Below are 22,626 nucleotides of genomic sequence, written 5' to 3' on the forward strand. Positions count from 1 at the left end.
CTCGGCAAGCGAATTCCACCTACGGCTGCCTGAGCCTGGCGTTATTCAGACCGCTACCTGTAATACGCAATTTAGAAGAAGCCCCAGGAACGTTCGCCTTCCTGCAGTTCCAGGAGCAGCTTGTTGAACGCCTTCTGTGTGAGACTGCCGCACCTCCGCAAGCTTACGAAGACTCACGAAACGCCACTTTTTACACCCCATACCCGCCACTGAGGTAAAAAAATGACCCCCAAAAAGCATGAGAGGAGAGGGGGTACCGGTTTTGTTGCCCCATGTGCCCATTCCAACCAGCCTCCGTAATTACCCCTGTATTCGGAAATACCACACAGTTCACATTATTACTTTTATCTAAGATTTGGGGAAAGCCGAAAAGGGTGCGGAGGGAGGGGGAAGGGGGATATTTTTAGGGAGTCAATTTTTATTCCGTACAAATGAGCAATGGGGCCTTGAATTTATTCAGTTGTGCCCTGCAATCCAACGGGTGTTCCCTCCATTATAGGCCTTGCCATGGGCCCTGTAAGTAGATTAGGGCCACAATAGGTATGTTTCTGAACTCGAGACAAACGGGGGTATCCGTTTTGGGGTGAACGTCTTCATTCCTATGTACGCTGTACAAAAAAAAACTTTTTAAATTGAAAAAATTGCCAAAAAAATTGAAAATCGTTATTTTTTCCTTCTGCTTTGCTTAGATTCATTCAAATACTGTGGGATCAAAATTCGCAGTACACCCCTAGATGAATTCGTTAAGGGGTCTAGTTTTCAAAATGGGATCATTTGAGGGGGTTCCTTATAGTTTTGGCCGCCCAATGGCTCTATAAGTGGGCGATGGGGCCTGAAATTTATTCAGTTGTACCCTGAAATCCAACGGATATTCCCTCCATTATGGGCCTAGCCATGTGTCCTGTAAGTAGATTAGGGCCACAATGGGTATGTTACTGAACTCGGGACAAACAGGGGTATCCATTTTGGGGCGCACATCTTCATTCCTATGTACGCTGTACAAAAAACATTTTAAATTGAAAAAATTCGCAAAAAAATTGAAAATCGTAATTTTTTCCTTCTACTTTGATAAGATTCAGTCAAATACTGTGGGGTCAAAATATGCAGTATAACCCTAGATGAATTCGATAAGGGGTCTAGTTTTCAAAATGGGGTCATTTGTGGGGGTTTTCTATGGTTTTGGGCGCTCAAGAACTCTACATGTGTGCTATGGGGCCTAAAAGGACTTCAAGCAAAATCTATGTTCTGAAAGCCACTGATTACTCCTTTTATTTGGGCCCCGTTGTGCATCCAGACAAAAGATTAGGGCCACAATGGGTATGTTTCTGAGCACAGGACAAACAGGGGTATCCATTTTGGGGTGCAAGTCTTCATTTATATGTGTGCTGTACAAAAAAAGCTGTTTTTAAAATGACAGAATTACCAAAAAACCAAAAATCACAATTTTTTCCTTTTGCTTTGCTTGAATTCATTTAAAAACAGTGGGGTCAAAATGGGCAGTACACCCCTAGATACATTTGTTAAGGGGTCTAGGTTTCAAAATGGGGTCAGTTGTGAGGGTTTTCTATGGTTTTGGGCGCTCAAGAACTCTACATGTGTGCTATGGGGCCTAAAACGCCTTCAAGCAAAATTTCTTTTCTGAAAGACACTGACTACTCCTTTCATTTTGGGCCCTGTTGTGGACTCAGATATAAGGTTAGGGCCACATTGGGTATATTTTTGAACATAGGACAAACAGGGGGATCCATTTTGGGGTGTAAATCCTCATTTTCATATAAACTATAGAAAAAAATATGTCTTTAAAATGACATATTTAAAAAAATATGAAATTTTAATTTTTCTCCTCTAAATTGAATTAATTCCTGAAAAAAAACTGTGGGGACAAAATACTCAGAAATGACAGCAGGGAGAAGTCTGAAGCAGCTTGCCGCACTGCCAGGGAGAGTATCACGCCGGGGACGCAGACTTCGGCTGGGAGGTGAGTATTGCGGGGTTTTTTTGTTTTTTTTTACCTAGTATATATTTGAGTATAGCTAGGTTTATACTTGAGTCAATAAGTTTTACCATTTTTTTGTAAAACTTATTGACTCTGCTTATACTCGGGTCGGCTAATACTCGAGTATATACGGTACATAAAATAAGAGTGCTTTCAAAAACAGAATTGCTAATAGTTTATTTTTGTCAATGAACAAAATGTAAAGAAAATCTAAATCAAATCAATATCTGATTTGACCCCACCTTTGCCTTCAAAACAGCATCAATTCTTCTAGGTACATTTGCACAAAGTCAGCAACTTTGTAGGAATCTAGTCAGGTGTAGGATTAACCAATTATACCAAAAAGGTGTAATGAACATCACTTTCATGTAGGTTGAAATATAGTCATTAACTGAAATAGAAGCAGCTGTGTAGGAGGCCTAAAACTGGGTGAGGAACAGCCAAACTCTGCTACAAAGGTGAGGTTGTGGAAGATAGATTCATGTCACATGTCTTACACCATTTCAAGACTGAGCACAGCAACAAGACATAAGGTAATTATACTCCATCAGCATGGTCTCTCCCAGGCAAAGATTTCAAAAGCAGTCTGGGGTTTCATGATGTGCTGTTCAAGAAGCATAAAGAAATTAGCGACACTGAGGATCGTAGATGCAGTGGTTAGCCAAGGAAACTTAGTGCAGTGGATGTAAGACGCATCATGCTTACTTCCATTTGAAATTGAAAGATGTCCAGCAGTGCCATCAGCTCAGAACTGGGAGAAACCATGGGGACCCAGGCACAGTTTGGAGAAGTCTGGCCAGAAGTGGCCTTCATGGAAAAATTGTGGCAAAAAGCCATACCTTTCGATGTAGAAAGAAGGCCAAATGACTCAGCTACGCATGAAAAAACAGGAACTCGGGTGCATTTGATTTAGATTTCTCTTTTGTTCATTAATTTTTCATTTTGTTAATTGACAGAAATAAACTATTAAACTATTAACACTTCTATTTTTGAAAGCATTCTCCCTTTGCAGCATTTTTTCCACAACTGCCTAAAACTTTGCAACAGTACTGTAAATCATTTGCAGTAATATAATGGGTATGGTTTAGAGATGAGCGAGCACGCTCGGATAAGTCAGTTACTCGAGCAAGCCTCGCTCTTTTCGAGTAACTGCATTCTTGTCCGAGCATGCTCGGGGGGGGGGGAGAGATCTTTCCTGTCGCCCCTCCGAGCACGCTTGGACAAAAATGCAGTTACTCGAGAAGAGCGAGGCTCGCCCCAGTAACTGACTTATCCGAGCGTGCTTGCTCATCTCTAGTATGGTTACAATTATTAATATTATTTCTTTCTGTACATAGGTATTTCTGAAGGCTTCTATCTTGGTCCATGACAGTTGTACGGCAGCTGCGATTGTGTTTTTGATCGACCGATTTCTATACTGGGCAGATGCTTCCATAAGACTGCTATCCGTTGCAAAGGTTCTACATAAAATTTGGCCCTCCACCCCCATAGCTCCACAGGTGGTTATTCGGCAAGCTCGTATCTCGGTGAATTCAGGTGACGTATCTTTTAGTTGATCTTTCTGTGTTTTCTCAGCTTAGACCCAATTAGGAGCTACTTGACTTTCAAGAGGACACTCTGTGCCATTATAGGGATGACATTTCTCTGAACCTAGTAGCATCTTTTGAGACCTAGAGCTAGCCTCCCATTTTTCTAACAAAGGAAGGAGGATAAAGAGTTTGTGAGCCAAAAGAGGTAGAGGGATTTGTGTAAGGCCGTGGAAAACACTAATTGGGGCTTTTGTTCCCTAACAAATATTTCCTGCTGGTTTCAAACAGGGGTATCTAAAGTGCATTACTTCTGATCAAGAGCCTCTATGGCACTAAACACCATCTAGGAGCTTGTTCCTATATTCTGTTCAGTAGGACCAGTTACGTAAACAATACATTAACAAAGCCCAGGTTTCTTCTCATCCAACAGGCATCAGGTACCCTAATCATCAACAAAAAGATCTTTGGCTGACAATTAACACTGTGAATCCCATTCCAGTCATTTAACATGCATATTCAGCTCCACTGTAAGTGCATAATAATGTTTATGGAGGTGAAAGGAATAAGAGGCTGTTAGTTTAAAACTATAGGCCAATCACAGTCTTGTCATCAGAGTGACAGCCACTGGGGAGCACTTAACTTTCTATGCTCCTAGTCTGCTATATCCTCTTCCCCTTGGACGTTCTGGTGACCAGTCAACTTGTGGCCATGCTTGGTAATTCACTGCTCACATACCAGAGGCAGCAGAGAGAAACACTGCTACATAGTAGCATAGTATGCTAGGCTGAAAAAAGACAAATGTTCAGCCTGTTTCCTCCCCCATGTTGATCCAGAGGAAGGAAGAAAAACCCCAATGAGGCAGAAGCCAATTCACCAAAAATTCCTTCCCGACTCCATAATGGCAGTCAGAATAATCCCTCGATCAACACTCTTCAGAGAAGGATCCCTCCAGACCCAAGTCCGGCAGTCAGAAGATCCCCCTATCAGCAGCCCATTCTGACTAATGTCTATGCCCTGTAATGTCATAGTGCTTTAAGAAGATATCTAGTCCCCCCTTAAACTCTTTGCTTCTTTCTGGCTCTAATGTAGCAGAGAAGGAGCATAAGAAGTTCAGTACAATTAGGCAGAGCTCTCTGTATATAGAAGCGCTCCAGCCTCAAACATCTTTGGAAGTCAATGCATTCTATCGAATTGCTATATGCTTGAACATGGATCACCAGTTAGGCCTCACAACCATGAGCATTAGTTTTCCATGAGGGGGTCCTATTGATTGTAGCTGGATATTTTGACAATCTAATGTCAATAAGGGCTATCAGACTTTTGGCCAAGAACTGCCATTAAGAAATACAAGGATCCAAAAGTATATATTTTTTTTTCCGTTGTCCAATTGTTCTGTTTTCTCTGATAAGCAGCACCAGACATACCTTGCAGCCACTTATTTATTCCTGTTTTTCTTTCAGTATTATGTACATTGGGCTGAGCTGAACATACATCTCAACAGGGACACGAGAGTAATAACTTTACAGCTAAACAGTCATTATTTCATAATTTTTCCTCTGTCTATGGCCACCTTAATTTGTGGCATCGCATTAATTAAAATTGTTGTCTTTATGCTTTTGTCTAATTGTTTTATTTTTTTTACAAAGAGCAGGAATATATGATAGTGGGAAAGAACATTATTAGAAGACAGGATAACCATATAGTCCTGATTTTTCGCTCAAAGTCTTTGGTGATTGAGGATTTGCTTCGAATGTTTTTCAAAAGGCCCTTTAGCTCTTTTCAGGGGTGTACGTACAAACTCCTGGACACCAATGCAAACTCTGTATTGTTACCCAACTTCCAAGGGCCTATTATAATACTGGTGTCTTACTATGTGGCAGAAAGTCCTTTGAGTCACTTCCATTAGCAGGGTGCGTGTGCAACTGCAGTCACTAAAGCTATGTATCTAGCTTTCTTTGGATCATATTTTTTTAGCTTGTTGGTGTCATTCTGTGGTGTTTGGGAGTAAGATAAGAGTAGAAAACCATATCCTACGTCCATATACGTGTAGAAAGTGGAACAGATATGTAAGGTGGGATAGGGGGCATTTAAACAAGCAGTTTGAAGCCTCCTCCTCTATGTAGAAACGTGCTTAATGTGTGCGTTGGACACTGGGATTATATTTATTCAGGTTTATGATCTAGTTATTTGGATTCATGATTTTAATTTTTATTTCTACAGGAAAACTTTTGAAAGCTGAATATATATTAAGCAGTTTGATAAGCAACAATGGAGCAACAGGTAAGTAGATTGTAACAGTAATAGTGGTGTGTATAATGATGTTGTGTGAATGTATCGCTGTGCACCATGTGTGCGTGGGTGTAGTTATGCTATATATGTGTGTGTGTAACATGGAGTATAAAATTAAATGGGTTCTCCAAGTAAAATTATAGGCTCCTGCAGTCAATCACTGAGCTCAGTGGTCCACCACTGAGATCTGTGATTGGCTGCAGCGGTCCACCTCCACTCCAGCTGTCCACAGAGCTCAGTGGTCCACCACTAAGATCTGTGATTGGCTGCAGCGGTCCACCTTCACTCCAGCTGTCCACAGAGCTCAGTGGTCCACCACTGAGATCTGTGATTGGCTGCAGCGGTCCACCTCCACTCCAGCTGTCCACAGAGCTCAGTGGTCCACCACTGAGATCTGTGATTGTGTGTAGCGGTCCACCTCCACTCCAGCTGTCCACAGAGCTCAGTGGTCCACCACTAAGATCTGTGATTGACTGCAGCAGCGGTCCACCTCCACTCCAGCTGTCCACGGAGCTCAGTGGTCCACCACTGAGATCCGTCATTGGATGCAGGGGGCCACCTCCACTCCAGCTGTCCACAGTGCTCAGTGGTCCACCACTGAGATCTGTGATTGGCTGCAGCAGTCCACCTCCACTCCAGCTGTCCACAGAGCTCAGTGGTCCACCACCGAGGTCTGTGATTGGCTGCAATGGTCCACCTCCACTCCAGCTGTCCACAGAGCTCAGTGGTCCACCACTGAGATCTGTGACTGGCTGCAGCAGTATGTGACATTTTCTTCACTGGCTGACTGTGCAGCTTTTAAACAGATACGGCAGAGTGTACAGAGATGCGGCGCTGGAGTTGCAGAGACTCTGAATGAGTGAATATAGGCTATTTTATTTATTTTTGGGCTTGGCCAGCACCATATAAAAAATATACTTAGAAAATCCCTTTAAAATAATAAAACACACATACAGTAAAGCAAAACGGATAGAGTAGGACAAGCAGATGTCTTACACAGACATTTACATGGATAGCAAAATGTAATCATAGAATGGTAAAGATGGAAGGGACCTCTAGGGTCATCTGGTCTAACCCCATGCTCAATGCAGGTTCACTGAATCATCCCAGACAGATGTCTGTCCAGCCTCTGTTTTGAAGACTTCTATTTAAGGAGAACTCACCACCCCCCGTGGTAACCCGTTCCACTCATTGATCACCCTCACTGTCAAAGTCTTTTCTAATATCTAATCTGTGTCTCCTCCCTCTCAGTTGAGGTAATCACATGTGCCATTAAAATTTGTTTCAATGGTCAAAAGATGAGGACACACTAAGTTTAACAGGAGCAGGCAGTTCGCTATTAACCCCCTTATCTACCCTAGAATACCAAGAAAGGGAGACGTTACCCTAAACCATCAAAGTTAGTGCACTTCCTGCACTTCATCAGACCAATCAGGAAAATTTTAATAAGTGGGAAATCAGTTTTCTTAATTTTTATTTTCTAAACTTGGGATGCATCTTAAAGTCCAAAAATTACTATGTTTTCATCCTAAATGAAAAGGAATCTGGCAAAGATCATAAACAAACATTTAAAATGTGACTAGTTTATATATTTGATATGTAATGTAAGAGACGGCCCTAAAGCATGAAAAGAGAGAGTAACGTATAATCAGTAGGGTAACTGATAATTCACCATGGAGCCCATAATTGCATTCCATTGAGCAAAAAGTAAATCTGCATATATCCAGGTGATTTCTCAGAAACTATCATCTTTTTGGAGCCTTGATCGGTTATTTGCATCCTGACATTATCATATCCATCTATAGACGGACCTGAAGGACATTACAGGGGCGTAACAATAGGGGATGCAGGGGATGCGGTTGCACCCGGGCCAAGGAGCCTTGGGCGGCCCATAAGGCCTCTCTTCTCCATATAGGGAGCCCAGTACTATGAATAAAGCATTATAGTTGGGGGCCCCATTCCAGGTTTTGCATTGGGGCCCAGGAGCTTTAAGTTACGCCTCTGAGACCTTATATGGTACCAGGAAAAGGACAAATTATCCTACTAACTGTACTGTTGTTTTTAGGATAAGCAAGGCCATCCTGTTATAATAAATGAACTGATATTGTAATAAAGAGGTGTTTGGCGGACTCCAAGCAAAAGTTAAAAAAAAAAAGAAAATTGACATTTTAGCCCCAGAATTCTGTTCAATCTGCTTTAAGCGAATAGAATCATAGAATATAAGCAGATAGAACACATGAAACAATGCAGTGGGGTTGGAGTACAAAGTAATGATATGGATTACTGTCTCGTATCGAAACTGTCAGATGAAACATGAAAGCACTTATACGAGGTATAACTCCTGAAAACCCAAACTGTCACACGATTATAGCTTGTATCTAAAAAACAGGAAAAAATGAAAGGCAAAAGAAGAAAAAGGGAAGAGAGAGAAGAGAAAAAAACAAGAGAGAATTAAAGGAGATCGGTCGGCCATAGAATTATGAAAAATATGCAAATATGGATTTTTGTTGTCTAGAGAGCTTCACGTGCAACTTTATGTATTCCACTGTTGTCTAATAAATGTATAACTTAGTATTATTGTTGCTGTATTTTATGAACGATTTATTCTTCATTTTCCCTTCAATAAACAGGCACTTGGAATTACTCCGAAGAGAGTGATAGGCTTCTGGTGCAGTCTGTTTGCATACAGATACGAGGACAAATCCTGCAGAAATTAGGTGGGGAGTTTTCAGTATCACTAAGTTACAGGTTGATATTACATTAACAGATTAATAGCATATATGTGATGCTGCACTATGATTAGGGCCGCCTGCACACGAACGAGTTTGAATTGCAGAATCCGCGATCGTCTCCCACGCGTAAGATTTGCTGCATTACACACAAATTCAAACCAATAGAGCATCCGCATGTCCGCTCACATGAGTGGACAGCAACTGCGATTTTCTGCTCGCAGAAAAAAATAGCAGAATCTCTATTTTGTTGTGGATTCTGCGCAGACAGCTTCCATTGAAGTCAATGAAAGCCGTCCGACCCGTGGCCCCTTCGTAATTGACATAGCGGAAGGGTCACAGATTCCACGTTCTCGACTAGCGATGACATAGGGAAAGCAGGAGTTTAGAAAAAAAGTCTGTACTGCACATGTCCAATGGCGAGACATGCAGACCACTCGAAGTACAGATTATGAAGAGAAAATACAGGTACATGCGGACGTCGGTCGGGCACAGGGTTGGATTCCACTGCGGGCTCCCGCATGTGGAATCCGACCCAGGTGACCTAACTTCAGGCTTCAGGCAAGAATCATATAGCCGTTGTTCTCATTCTTTATTGGCCGTTTGATGCACAGTATAGCCAGTTTACCTGAATATCTCGGCACCTGTGTACTTATTGTATTTGGTTAATTAGAACATTGCTCCTTCTGGATTGCAGGCATGTGGTATGAAGCAGCTGAGCTTATCTGGACCTCTATTGTTGGCTTTTTTGAACTCCCCATACCTGACAAAAAGGTAGATCTTATTGCATTTTAATGAGCCATCCAGGCTGGTGGTGCTTTGATTGATGCTCTTGTAGATGGGCGATTCAGACTTTCTTTCATGTTCCATCAGGAAGGTGGGAGAAGCTTGTTGTGTTCTTGCTACCTCTGTAATCCTTTACTAGAGTGATAGCTTTTCGAGTGAGGCACAAAAGTAAATAATTTAATAACAGGCCAGCCTCATGTACAATCATACGGCTCTTTGCTCTCTCTGATAATGAGATGCAAGGAGGAAGTTTTTAGCTTGCTAAGTAATCTGTGCCACTAATTACTGTTTTAAGTAATTGATCAATTATTATAGTCTCAAAAGATGAAGCAGACGGAAAGCTCAAGGAAAGCCTAATCCTGCATATTCGCAGTGAGGGTAAGACCCAGCCCTTGCTCTGAGCAATCTAAGCAGCAGAAATAATGTGCTCAGTCAACACTCGTTCTTGACGTTTTATACAAATTGACTCATTGTTTTCTGAATTTTATGACTTATTGCTCATAGGTAAAGTAGTCATCATGTATGTTGTTTAGTGCACCTCTCCACGTTTATGTATATGCTTTCTGTTAAGGGACTTGCATCATCTCTCGGTATTTTAGCTGACATCTTCATATCTATGAGTGAGGAGGACTACCATAGGTTCAAAAAAAGTTCTCATGTGGGATTGGTAAGTGTTACATTATACACTTGACTTTCTCCTTTCCTTCGTCTCTTTGGAATGTTTTACTTTGTTGAAAACTTGCCTCAACAATATTATATTTTCACCTACCTGTAAAATCTATAGGTTATCAACACAATCTTCATATTCTTCAGCAGTGTGCATTGAATACTCATTACCATTTAGTTGTTAGGCCACATTTTCATTTTGAGGTAGTGATGTAGTCTCTAGGCTACCAGAAAAGGTTGGTACAAAATAATATGCCATTAGTGGGAAAACCCCTTTAAGATGCACTAGAGAAAAAGGCAAGCTGGTGGAGTGAGCTGACAAGGAATGACTAGCAATAACTGAGCGCCTGCCTGTTTACAGTGCATGGAGGTGGCAGGCAGGATGGAACAATCGCTGGCCCTTTACTCCTCCATTCACTTGAAAAATGATTGCTCCTGTGTAAAGCCCAAAAGTCGTCCAGTGTAAAGGGGCCTTTAGTTAATAACATCCTTAGAAAGGACCTAAAGGAATTGCTGCCAATGTCTTGGTGCCAGATACCACATGCAATGACTGTGATTGGTTCATCAAGCACTGCAGTGATTGGCTGAGCCATGGCGCTCGAGAACCAATTAGAGCCAGCGCTTCTTGGAGGCGGGGTTTTTGAACCTCCAAACCAGGACCCCTGGCTAAAAACTACAAACAAGTGTGCCGGAGCTGCAGAGGAGACGTGCGGCGGAGCGGACAGCGCCTGTTAGGTGATGTATTGTCTGTTTGTTTGTTGTTTTTTTGTTTTTTATGCAGCTAGGGCTAGCTAGCTTATTTTAGGGCTCAAACAGTGGAACTTCCAACTGTAAACATTGCATCGCACCACACGAAAATGTGTTTTCATGCGATGCAACACAAAGAAAGGCTCCATAGGGAAACAAGGGCACAAAACATACCAAATCACGGTCGTATAGAGCATGCCGTGATTTTGTATTCTCGCAATGTGACGATGCTTATCCGTTCAGTCCCATCCGACCTTCGGTCACTCTATTAATCAATGTTCTCCACGCATTCCTGTCTTTCACAGCTTCTTTCAGTTCGGCGATTGACATGTTGGTGGTGGCCTTGATTGTATCTAGACATCTTGTTCTTTGTCGTTCTGATCTTCTCTTTCCACTGACCTTGCCAAGCATCAGTACTGTTTACAGTGAGTTAGTGTGGCCGAAAAAAGAGTGCCGCTGTAGCAGCCTACAAAACATCGCTAATGGGAAAAAACTACTTCTACATCCAGCTGTTCCCCGCTCGGAGTGCCCGGCTGTTATACAGCTGGGCGCTCTGAGCGGAGGATGCAGAAGACAAGCAGGGTGTCCCCCGCTTGTCTTCTGCATTCAGCTGTTCTCTGCACGGAGTGCCCGGCTGTTACACAGCCGAGCGCCCCCCGAGCGGGTATGGAGAACAGAGCTCGACCGCTCTGTTCTTCCTACCCAGCCTGTCATCAGGGAGCAAACAATAGTATCAGCTGTATCCCGCTGTGAATCCCTGATCACTGATCGCTGATCTTTCAGCATGCTGAAAGATCAGCGACGGCTTAACGAAAACCTTAAGGTGTACTCATTTTGTGGCATGCGCATATTATTGTAATGGCTCTTTAATTATAATAAATAATGCTAACTAAATTATGTACAGTGATTTATTGCTATAAATTATATGTCCAGATATGCAAGTGGGATTTGCATAACGCAAATTTATAGATTAGGCAAAATTCGTATATTTACATGTAAGAAGAATAGCTTCCATACATGGAGATGTTGTTCTAACTGTTCCCATACAGTACGAAGCTATGCAGATCTAACAGGCCTTGTATGTTTTCATTAACAGACTTTACTGGAAGACTATGAACACAGGTTACTGTCTGCAGCAGAAGCATGCAAACTGGCTGCGACCTTCAGCCTGTATACACCCCTTTTTGTCCTTACCAATTTGGTAACTAATTATTACTTTGTGATAAAAAATGTTACTTAGCTGTATGTCTGTAGCTTAAATAATTTTCCTGTTAAGTATATTTAATAACATCCTGAACCTAATACTATTTCTAGAATTACAGAAGTGCCATTTGAGCCGCCGCCCGCTAGCCATGCTTACAGGGGGTCCAGTACATTGAAAAACTCTAACTGTCCAGAACCTACATGAATAGCATAACTGATAAGGAGACAACAAGATGGTTGAGTAGCTGGCCATAAACATTAGATGTGTATCTTTTAAATCAGATCATTTTTATTGAAGTTGTATTTTTAAATACAATTACCACTTACTTTCTGCACATTTATACATGCTTAAGCAATAATATGCATAGAACAGAACATTATCCCACCCAAGCAATACAAATAATCACAACTATTTTTAAGCAAATCATAATTTCCCCCGCCCTGTGCCCCTAAAAAAAGTATTTAGACATATACAGAAAGGTAGGAAAAAGAAATAATCAGAACTATATTCCCTCTGATCCACCGCTCCCCCCAAAAAAAGTATTTAGACACATTCAAAAAGAAAAAAAAAACTAACTCTTTTCACCTCTCTCTCTCACCCCCTTCAAATCCCATCAATTTTTCTACAATATCTCAAGGCAACCAGCATTTGATATGAACTATCCATTTTAATTATATAAATATATTTAATCTCAGACCATCTTCCTCAAGTTTGCTCAAACATACTCATTTTTTAAAAGATAAAACCCCTATTATCTTTGCGACAAAATCTCCTACTGTGTTTCCCCAAAAATAAGGCCCTGTCTTATACTAAGTTTTTGGAAGGATGTGTTATACTTGCCTAGCAGGCACAGTCCGGGTCCCTCCTGCTGGTCTCTGCAGTTTTTGCAGGCTTCTATACAGTTCTTAGCCACCGACAGAACATTGCATGCTGGTAAAGGGGTTTGAAAAACCAGCCTCCAGCAAGCTGCCTCTAATTGGCTAAGTCGCGGCGTTTGAGAACCAATCAGAACAATCGCTTGCTAGAAGCAGAGTTTTCAAACCCCGTTACCAGCAAGTGATCTGTCAGCGCTGAGAACTGCAAGCAAACCTGCCCGGAACTGTGGAGACCAGTAGGACGGACCCAGACGGCGCTTGCTAGGTAAGTATTGCTTTTTTTTCACGTAGTGTAGCTGGGGCTTATTTTCTGGGTACGGCTTATATTTCAATCTCCCCTGCGAAAATCTGGGTAAGGCTTATTTTAGGGGTAGGTCTTACTCTTGGGGAAATACAGTACTGTTAGGTGGGGAGGCAGGCTGCATCTAACAGGCAGTAATCAACTACCGCACCTGGTACAATGCTCTCTGAATTCCCCAAAGAGTGTGCCCATTAAGCGATCAACAATACCCAGTATACAAGATTTATTTTTTAAATTATCTCTAGTACCCCATTCCAAAATCTTTGTACTATCCCAGACCATATCCATTAAATCTGCACCATGCATGTAATATTTCAGACAGTTTGATTTAATCTAAAACCCATGTTAAACAACTTTTATGGAGTACGAATTGAATTGAATTTCCCGCCTCCAGCAAGCTAATGCTCTGATTGGTTAATCCAGTGCCGCGTCAGCCAATGAGAGCTGGCGCTGGGTTAACCAATCACAGCCACTCAATGACTGTTTCAATTATAACATTTCTTTGTATGTCCACTGAATAATCTGGAAAGACAGCTATTGTTGACCATCCATAGTTATCTCTTTCATTTCTCTTGCTCTCTTTAAAATAATGTTCTGATGTTTATAATGCAGGAGTTTTATCTAAACTCTTCTCGGCGTGACACCAGGTGGAGGTGGTTTAGCAAGAACTCTATGAGGCAGGTGAAGCATATATAACAGGACCATGCTTACCTTTCTCAGCAGAGTGAGATAATTTAATAACATATTAAGTCCCATCAGAGGAGGCAAATACAACTGTAGATGTTTCATAAGCATTTGTTACCGCGGTTGCAGGAGAAGTTAAGCGAGCAAATTCCGCCAACCTGTTAGACACGTCACGGCATTTGTCAGTAAAGTGATCCGAATGTTCAAAGAGTTCTGTGCATTCCACACAATCACTCCGCTCAATATTCAAAATTACCTCCAATATTGCACAGGGAGCCTCATGCTGCAAGGTATTTGCAGTAGCGTTTGCATATGCCTTCACCTGAGCACCATCATCAAGGGCACATGCACTGCCAGCTTCTTTCCTCCTCGTCATTGCAACTTTGTTAAATGATAGACCGGCCTTACATCAGACCAGCTTCAGCCATCTCCACTTCTCCTACAAGAAGGGCCATGGTGCAGCACAACCAAAAACCCAGGGACCAGCAAAACAGCCAACATAGCAGAGTCAACAACCCCACCTCAGAAAGAAAACCAAGCTAGGAAGCTAGCACAACAGGTGGGAGCTCTCCTGGTGTGTCTCCACTGCTCACATCATGCTCTAAGCCACACACCACCATAGATAGATGTATATCAGCTGATTTTCGCGTGACCCGATGGCCCTTTAATGTATAGGGGGACCTCCTGTCTTTTTCCAGTGGCACATATCAAAAAGATAAGGGTCGGAAAGTTGGATATCAAAGTGTCAAATTTCTTTGTTTTGGGGAAAAAAGCTGCCACCAAAAGTGTCAGACACCTTCTTCTCCTATCTCCATCTACCCCTTCCTCCCCTGTAGATTCTTTGCTTGTCCCCTTTCAGAACACATGCACTATGGCATGGAATGAGTGTATGGAGTAATCAGGAGGGATAGCTGCTAGCCGAATAAGCGTTTCTGTGACAGCTATCTAATGTGCATGGCCAGCCTGACTGCCACAAAATAAATCAAAGCCTGCGCAGTATTAAGGAGTCAAAATATATTTTTGCTTACATTGTCATTACCAAAGTTACTTTAGTGAACAGACCCAGATTTCCTTTTCATTGATTCAAGGACTGAAGGACAGCTTGCTCCTCTACCCACCACCCTTTTTTAAAGGGAACCTGCCATCCCCTTATAGATGAGGGAGCAGGAGTTTGAGGATTTATGTTTCATACTCACCGAGTGCTCCATTCCTGTGCCTCGTCCCTGCCACACGCACAGTGTGACTCTTTTCAGACAACTCTATATACGTGCTTTCCCATTCATCCCTTAGGAAGAGCACGTGCACAGAGGCATCTGAGAAGAGTTACATTGTGTTCATGTGCCAACTTCGTGAGGACACAACGCAGGAATGGCGCACCTGGTGAGTGGGAAGCACAGCTCCCTGGAATTCCCTCACATTAGAGCCCCATACTGGGGTGTTGACAGGTTCCATTTAACCATTGCATTGCTACTTTTGATTAAAAAAAGGGAGGCTCATGTATGTAATAAGTAACAAAATAGATGATGTAAGAGGGAAAACTAATAAGTCATGTTTTGAAATATCTAAGACGGTAAAACTAGAGATTGCAAAAAGACCTACAGTGGGTCTGTAAAGTCTTAAGCCCCTTTCATTTTTTACATTTTGTTATGTTGTGGCCTAGAGCAATTTTTAAAAAAGCCCCCCCCCCCATCATTCTGCACTTAATACCCCATAATGGCAAAGTGAAAATAGAATATTTGTAATTTAAAAAAAAAACAAAAAACATTTTGCATTGACATAAGTATTTACACCCTGTACTTAGTTGAAATATCTTTGGCAGCAATTACAGCCCTCAGTCTTCTTGGGTATAATAGCACAAGGTTTGCACACCTGAATTTGGTGTTTTCTGCCATTCTTCTCTGTAGATTCTCTCAAGCTCTGTGAGATTAGATGGGAACTGTCTGTGGACAGTCGTTTTAATGTTTTGCCAGAGATCTTTGATTGGATTCAAGTCAGGGCTCTGGCTGGGCCACTCAAGGACATTCAGAGAGTGGTCCCTAAGCCACTCTTGTGTTCTCTTGGCTATGTGCTTAGGGTCGTTGTCTTGTTGGAAGGTTAACTTTCTGCGCAGTCAGAGGTCCCTTGTGCTTTAGATCAGGCTTTCATTAAGAACATCTCTGTACTTTTCTCCATTCAGCTTTCCATCAGTCCGGACCAGTCTCTCCCTGTCCTAGTCGCTGAAAAACGCCCCCACATCATGATGCTGCCACCACCATGCTTCACTGTAGGGATGGTATTAGGCAGGTGATGAGCAGTGTCTGGTTTCCTCCAGATATAACACTTTAGAATTGAGGGCAAAAAGTTAAATCCTGGTTTCCTCAGACCAGAAGTTTGTTTATCACAGGCTGAGAGTCCTTTAGGTGCTTTCTAGCAATTTCCAGGTGGGCATTCATGTGTCTTTTAGTGAGGAGAGGCTTCTTTCTGGCCACTCTGTCATAAAGCCAAGATATATGGAGTGCTGCAGTGAACATTGACTTTCTGAAAGTTTCTTCCTTTGCAGACAGGATCATTGGAGCTCAGAGTGCCCATTGGGTTATTGGTCACATCTCATACCAAGGCCCTTCTTCCCCTGATTACTTAATTTGGTGGGTCGGCAGCTCTAGGAAGAGTTGTGGTTGTTCCAAACTTCCTTGAATTAGAAATTCTGGACGCCACTGAGCTTTTGGGAACTTTCAGTGCAGCAGAAAGCTTTCTGTAGCTTTCTCCAGATCGGTGCCTCCACACAATTCTATCCCTGAGCTCTACAGATAGTTCTTTCCTCCTTATGGTTTAGTTTTGGCTCTGATGTGCATTGTGAACTGTGAGAGGTTATGTAGACAGGGGTATATATTTTATAATTATGTCCAGTCAGCTCAATTTACTGCAGGTGACTCCAATCAAACTAACTGTAGAAATGCCTCAAAGATGATATTTAGCTCTGAGGGTCTCTCGTTTCTCTTGATCAAGTGTCATACCAAAGGGTCTGATACTTTTGTCTATGCAAAATGTTAGTTTTCCATTTAAAAAAAATGTACAAAGATTTCTTAAACTTTTCACTTTGCCATTATGGGTAATTGAGTGCAGAATTTATTTTGTTCTTTAAATGTGCACAAGGCCACAATATAACAAAATGTAAAAAAAGGGTGAAAGGGTCTGAAGACTTACTGAACCCACTGTAAGTTAACTTTATCATTTTTTATATCGGAGATCAAGGCATGCAGAGAATAATAAATGTAAAAAAAAAGATCCAAAAAGGTATTCTTTATCACACATCCAAGTTTGTTTGAGCCTGTGTAACTTTTACAACACAGTTGATTATCTATGTATAAAGCACTGTTCTATGTATTTAGAATTCTAGCTGATCAGTTACCAACACTTTATTAAATGTAGTCATTTCTTTACTTCTCAGAACATTCGTGGTGCATGTTTATTATCATACAGCTTGTCAAAAGAGTGTCCAACTGAGAAAAGAACTTATTATCTCTCCCAAGCTAAGGAATCCTTCCGTATTGGTCTCCTGACCAAGAAGAGAGGGGACCGTGTGATAAGCAAGCAGGAGCTTCACAGCTTTGTCAAGGCAGCTTTTTGTCTTGTAAATGTGCACAAGTGGCTTAACGGCAAGCAGCCCGTAAATGAAGATGTGAACCAACTTTGTAGAGAAGCCATGGAGAAGCTTGCAAAATATAACATGCTACCAGATAAACTAGACAAAGTAAACGTATCCATCGATATCATGTCTCTTGTAAGCTCTATTAAAGAACATTTAGATGTACAACCATTCCAGAAAACGGAGGACAATTGTTATGTTCCTGACAGCTACAATGATTGCGTGAAAAAAGATCTTTTTACCAGAAAAGTCCGTTTTACAGCGTTGTTAGATATGTATTCCCAGCATCACAATTCTGTATGTGAAGTGTTTGACGCTACATGCAGGCAGCATATAGCTACAGATGGATTAAAATCAGGTGCCTGCATCACCGCCTTGAAGACTAGCGATACTATCAGCACAATGGACGATCCATCCAGCCACACAGATGAAAGAAATTGTCGAGCAGATGAGAAATCGGTTAGAAGAAGAAAATTGGTGCGATCTGATGCAATTAGTTTTCATAACAGTAAAGAGGAATTAAGCAATTCTCTCAATAGCAGTCATAGGTTAAGTTCGTCAAATTCCTCTTTTAGTTGGGAATACATTTATAAAGAACTGGCAAAAGAGGAAGTTAGTAGTAATGCTGAGAACACGGGCAGTATTCGGACTTCAGGTAACCATGTTGAGCGCGTCTCTAGCAATGACAAAAGCATTGAAGTAAATATTCAGGGACTCTCAGTTCAAGAAAACAAGATCCCTGATAAGAAAACGGAAGAATTATTTTCTGGTGATTTAGGTGTTCCAGGCCCTAAAACCGAGATTAACAGTAAATCTTCAAAAGCAACATCTATCAAACATTTGGTGCCCGCTGTATCACATAATGCAGGCACTGATCAGTCTTCAGACGATGAAGACTTTGAGTTTGTTGACCATTTCTCTGAGACTAAGTCTTTATCTAACATCGGTAAATCATACAGTGTAGCAGAAGAACCTTGTGTGTCCCGTACTTGTTGTATAAAAGAGAAGATGCCTAATATGACCGACCTAACTACTGCAACAATAGATACTGCAGATGATCTATGCATCGGAATCGATAAAAGGTCATCAATTGCTAATGGAAGGCAAACAGTAATGGATGGAATTGACATAGAAGCTGAAACAGAAGGTACTACGGATAATGTGCTCCCTGGGATCTGTAAGAATAGGTTGGAATCCACAGGTCCATCAAGTGGGCTTGGAGGACATCCATTGGTTCAAGGAATTGATGTAAAGGCTGAAACAGAAGATGGTACAGATAACGTCATCACTAGAATGCATCCATCAAGTTGTTATACAGGACAGGCAGTAATCCATGGAACTGATATTAAAAGTGAGACAGGTAATAGAATATATGATGGCATACATGCCAATTCTTATTTTCCAGATGGCATTGCTGGAGGAGAGACTGAAACGAATGATAATACAAATGATGTTCTTGCTGAAAGATCGAACAACACAAAACCTGTTGTCCTGGTAGGCGGTACAGCACAACAAAGGTTGCTCCATGGAATTGACATGGAAGCGGAAACAAACGATACCGCAGATGATGCACTCATTGATGCATCGGTGTCATTCCCTTCCGATGTGTCTGTGAGAAGCCATTCTATATCCGACTCGAGTTCCGAAGAAAAGTTGTTAAGCACAGCACACAAATTGGAAATGCAGTTCCTTCATCAACAGGGCTCTCTAGAAACTTACCAGGACACTAGATTAAATTTGTCTTCAAGAAATCGCAAAGCACAGTCGGTAAATGTTGTTGATCCATGTGAGAGCACAGAAGAAGGAGATGATAACTTAAGTCTGGTCTTCAGCAGCAGCCATGGGTCCAGCTCCTGGAGCAGATTAAGTCAGTTTTCTAGATCCTTTTCGGAATCCAATTCATTTCTGAGTTCAAGTGCAAGTTCCTTTGGTTTGCTGTCAGAACTAAATACCGAGCAGATAGAACAAGCCCGTTCTCTAGACGACTCTGATTATGAAGAACTTCTCTCTGGTGTAAGCCATAATTGGCTGCTGGAGAGGCTAGAACATACAGGCTTATTTAGCTTCAAGCATTCACAAAAGACACATAGTAAGTATGGTGTAGTGTAATGTGATGTCCTATGTGTTTGGCAGCCTTTTTTGTACATTTCCAGATTTTTTTTTAAATCCCTCCCTTTATCTTAAAGTCCTATTTTAATATGTTAACAGCTGCTTTCAGTATTATATTCAGAAATACTGAAAGAACAAATCTCAGTGTTAGAACCCCTAGGTGGCAATACATGACCAATCAATACCACAAATGCAGCCATTGTGACTATAAGTTGCAAGACGGGCATGTTAGATTTCTATATGTCCAATCCTTTGTTCCTGTGGGATATAACGGGCTGCTGCAAAGGCTTATTCCCTTCTAGCCATTGGAATAAATGATATTCAGGAGAAATAGGTGTCAACAAGACGTGCATTCAGCCAACAGCTATCTCATGTGTATGACCGGGTTTAACATAAATGTGAATGCCTTTTATTTGGTGCAAAAAACTGGAACATCTTTCACACTTTGACAGTAATATCCACATTTGAATAAAGCCTAAGGCTACGTTCACACTGGCACTAGAGGCTGCTATGTCAGGTTTCCATTGCTCTTGTTAACCAGAATAGTCCGGTGAGCTGATCTTTTCTGTGGAAACCCCCCCCCCCCCCACACACAAAAAAAAAGCCTGGAGGACACACTTGGGACAATGGGATCTGTCAGGATCCGTTACACAACTGATCTGTCATAACCGTCATAGCTCTGGTAATAATAGAAGCCGTGGTGCATGCATGGAGGGGAGCTTAGTCTACTTTAGGCAGAGACACAATGGAGCACATTTGCTAATACTTTGTAATAAAGAGACCGTACAAACGATAGGCAGTCCTAAAATGCACCAGTTTTATCACATCACTTACGCTGGATGATAAATTAGAAAGTAAATGGAAAGCTTTCAGTTTGCCTGCTGCAAACTGCGCTATTTGTTCCATTACGAAAAAAAACCCTAGAAGGAATAGAAGCGAACTGAAAGCTTTCCCTTCGCTTTCTATTTTTTTAAACCATTGGAAATAAATGAGGAATAAAAAGGGAAAAGTTTATTTCCGTTTTAATTCTGTTTGTCTGCTCTAAAAACAGAGCAAAAACCTACCAGAAGTGTGAATGTGTCCTAAGCTGCACCCCAGGAAGACTTGGGGAGTATTCAGCCATTTGCTGCAGAAATTTCCGCAACCATTTCATTGGTCTGAAGGGGGCTTGTGCGCAAAACAGCTGTGGCAGAGGAGAACGGTGTTCTCCCATTGAATTCAATGGAGCCGGCAATACAGCCGGCTCCATTGAAAGCAATGGGCTGCCGGCATTTGCTGTATTAATTTTCGGGAAAGGGCTTCAAATATAAACCGTTCCCTGAAAAGCACCCAAAAAAGTGTAAAAAATAAAAAAAAATATATACTCACCTTTTTGCAGCTGCCGGGGATCAGTCGCATCCAGCCGGCTCTTCTCCTGAACTGCTTTCTGTAGTATTCAGCAGGTGGGGATTTAAAATCCCCGCCTGCTGAATGGGCTGCCTCTGATTGGTCACAGTGCTCAGCCAATCAGAGGCAGCACTCACTCACCCATTCATATATATACCCAATGCTAAACATTGGGTATAAATATATTTGCAGATCGCAAGCGTATCTGCAAATCGGGCAAAAAAACGCTGTGTGACTAAGCCCTCAGGCTAACTTCACACAGGCTAGCGCGATATGGGGCCGTGATTCACAGCCCCATATTGCACTCGCCATCCATGTGAAATCCCTCGAGGATACGAGGCGTTCTCATGGCAAAATAGCTTTGCATCACTTGGGGGAAGAAGCAACCTTTTGTTTTTGATCCTCGAACAAGGGGAATCGCCTAGGATATTTTTAATGATAAGCCCATATAATACAATTTAATACTTTGGTTGATCATCAGTCACTGATGCTTCTATGTCCAACATAAACATTTTTGCAGAATAGATGGATACAGTACCAGAACTGAGCCAACAAGAGCTTTTTCTTAGTAGTTTTATTTGTTTGCTGAACTGAATGTGGTCCTTTCATTGTAAAAAATGTAATGTAATAGTTTCTGTCATATACTACTTGTCATGTGACAGTTATGACACTCCTCTGTATTATATTCAGATGCTCTGCTTCTCAAGTTTTCTAAAAAATCTGAGCTTTGGACAGCCCAGGAAACTGTTGTGTATATTGGAGATGATGTAGATGTTGAAAAGGAAGGCAAACAAAGAAAAGCTTTTTGGATCCACTTTCTACACCAGGATGAGACTTTGGGCAGGTATGTTACAGACTAGAGATGAGCGAGCATACTCGCTAAGGGCAATTGCTCGAGAGAGCATTGCCCTTAGCAAGTACCTGCCCGCCCGAGACAGAAGGTTCGGGTGCCGGCGCGGGGGAGCGGTGAGTTGCAGCAGTCAGCAGGGGCGAGCGGGGGGGGGGGGGGGAGAGGGAGAGAGAGATCTCCCCTCCGTTCCCCCCCGCAGCTCCTCGCCCGCCGCCGGCACTCAAACCTTTTGTCTCGATCGGGCAGGTACTCACTAAGGGCAATGCTCGCTCGAGCAATTGCCCTTAGCGAGTATGCTTGCTCATCACTATTACAGACCTTATCTGGCATATATACAATGCATTTAAATAGTCTCTTTTCTTTCTTTACATTTTGTTATGTTGTGGTCTTGTGCAAATAAAAAAAAATCAAGTTTTTCTTCATCATTTGCACTCAATACCCCATAATGACAAAGTGAAAACAGAATGTTAGAAATCTTTGTACATTTTTTAACTTAAGTATTCAGACCTTGTACTGCCGGTAAGTACTTACTTGAAGCACCTCTGGCAGTGGTTACAGCCTCCAGTCTTCTTGGGTATAATGCTACATGGTTTGCACACCTGGATTTGGGGATTTGGCATTCTTGTCAAGCTCTGTCAGATTGGATGAGGACCATCTGGACAACATTTTCGAGTCCTTCTGGTGATGTTTGATTGACTTCAAATCAGGACTCTGGTTGGGCCAATCAAGGACATTCACAGAGTTGTGTCTATGGCACTCCTGTGTTGTCTTAGCTGTGTGCTTAGGGTCACTGTGTTGTTGGAAGGTGAACCTTTTGCCCAGTTTGATGTCCCTTGCGCTCTGGATCAGG

At 41.9% G+C, this 22,626-nt stretch overlaps 1 protein-coding gene across 6 annotated transcripts in view; it reads left to right on the top strand.

The window, feature by feature from the left end:
* ALPK1 (alpha kinase 1) overlaps window positions 1–22,626 on the top strand; it is a 119,068-nt gene that overhangs the window by 89,205 nt on the left and 7,237 nt on the right. For 3 of the 6 annotated variants that reach the window (XM_066573842.1, XM_066573844.1, XM_066573843.1), the window contains exons 4-11: window positions 3,334–3,532; window positions 5,746–5,805; window positions 8,445–8,531; window positions 9,241–9,317; window positions 9,901–9,996; window positions 11,839–11,943; window positions 17,234–19,520; window positions 21,617–21,770. In XM_066573842.1, coding sequence (XP_066429939.1) covers window positions 3,334–3,532; window positions 5,746–5,805; window positions 8,445–8,531; window positions 9,241–9,317; window positions 9,901–9,996; window positions 11,839–11,943; window positions 17,234–19,520; window positions 21,617–21,770 — 3,065 coding nt within the window. Of the gene's footprint in view, window positions 1–3,333; window positions 3,533–5,745; window positions 5,806–8,444; window positions 8,532–9,240; window positions 9,318–9,338; window positions 9,708–9,900; window positions 9,997–11,838; window positions 11,944–17,233; window positions 19,521–21,616; window positions 21,771–22,626 lie in introns of those variants that run through there. The other 3 variants (XM_066573846.1, XM_066573845.1, XM_066573847.1) reach the window with 3 other exon arrangements.

Source organism: Eleutherodactylus coqui, chromosome 7, assembly GCF_035609145.1.
Source record: "Eleutherodactylus coqui strain aEleCoq1 chromosome 7, aEleCoq1.hap1, whole genome shotgun sequence".
Classification (NCBI taxonomy): Eukaryota; Metazoa; Chordata; class Amphibia; order Anura; family Eleutherodactylidae; genus Eleutherodactylus; species Eleutherodactylus coqui.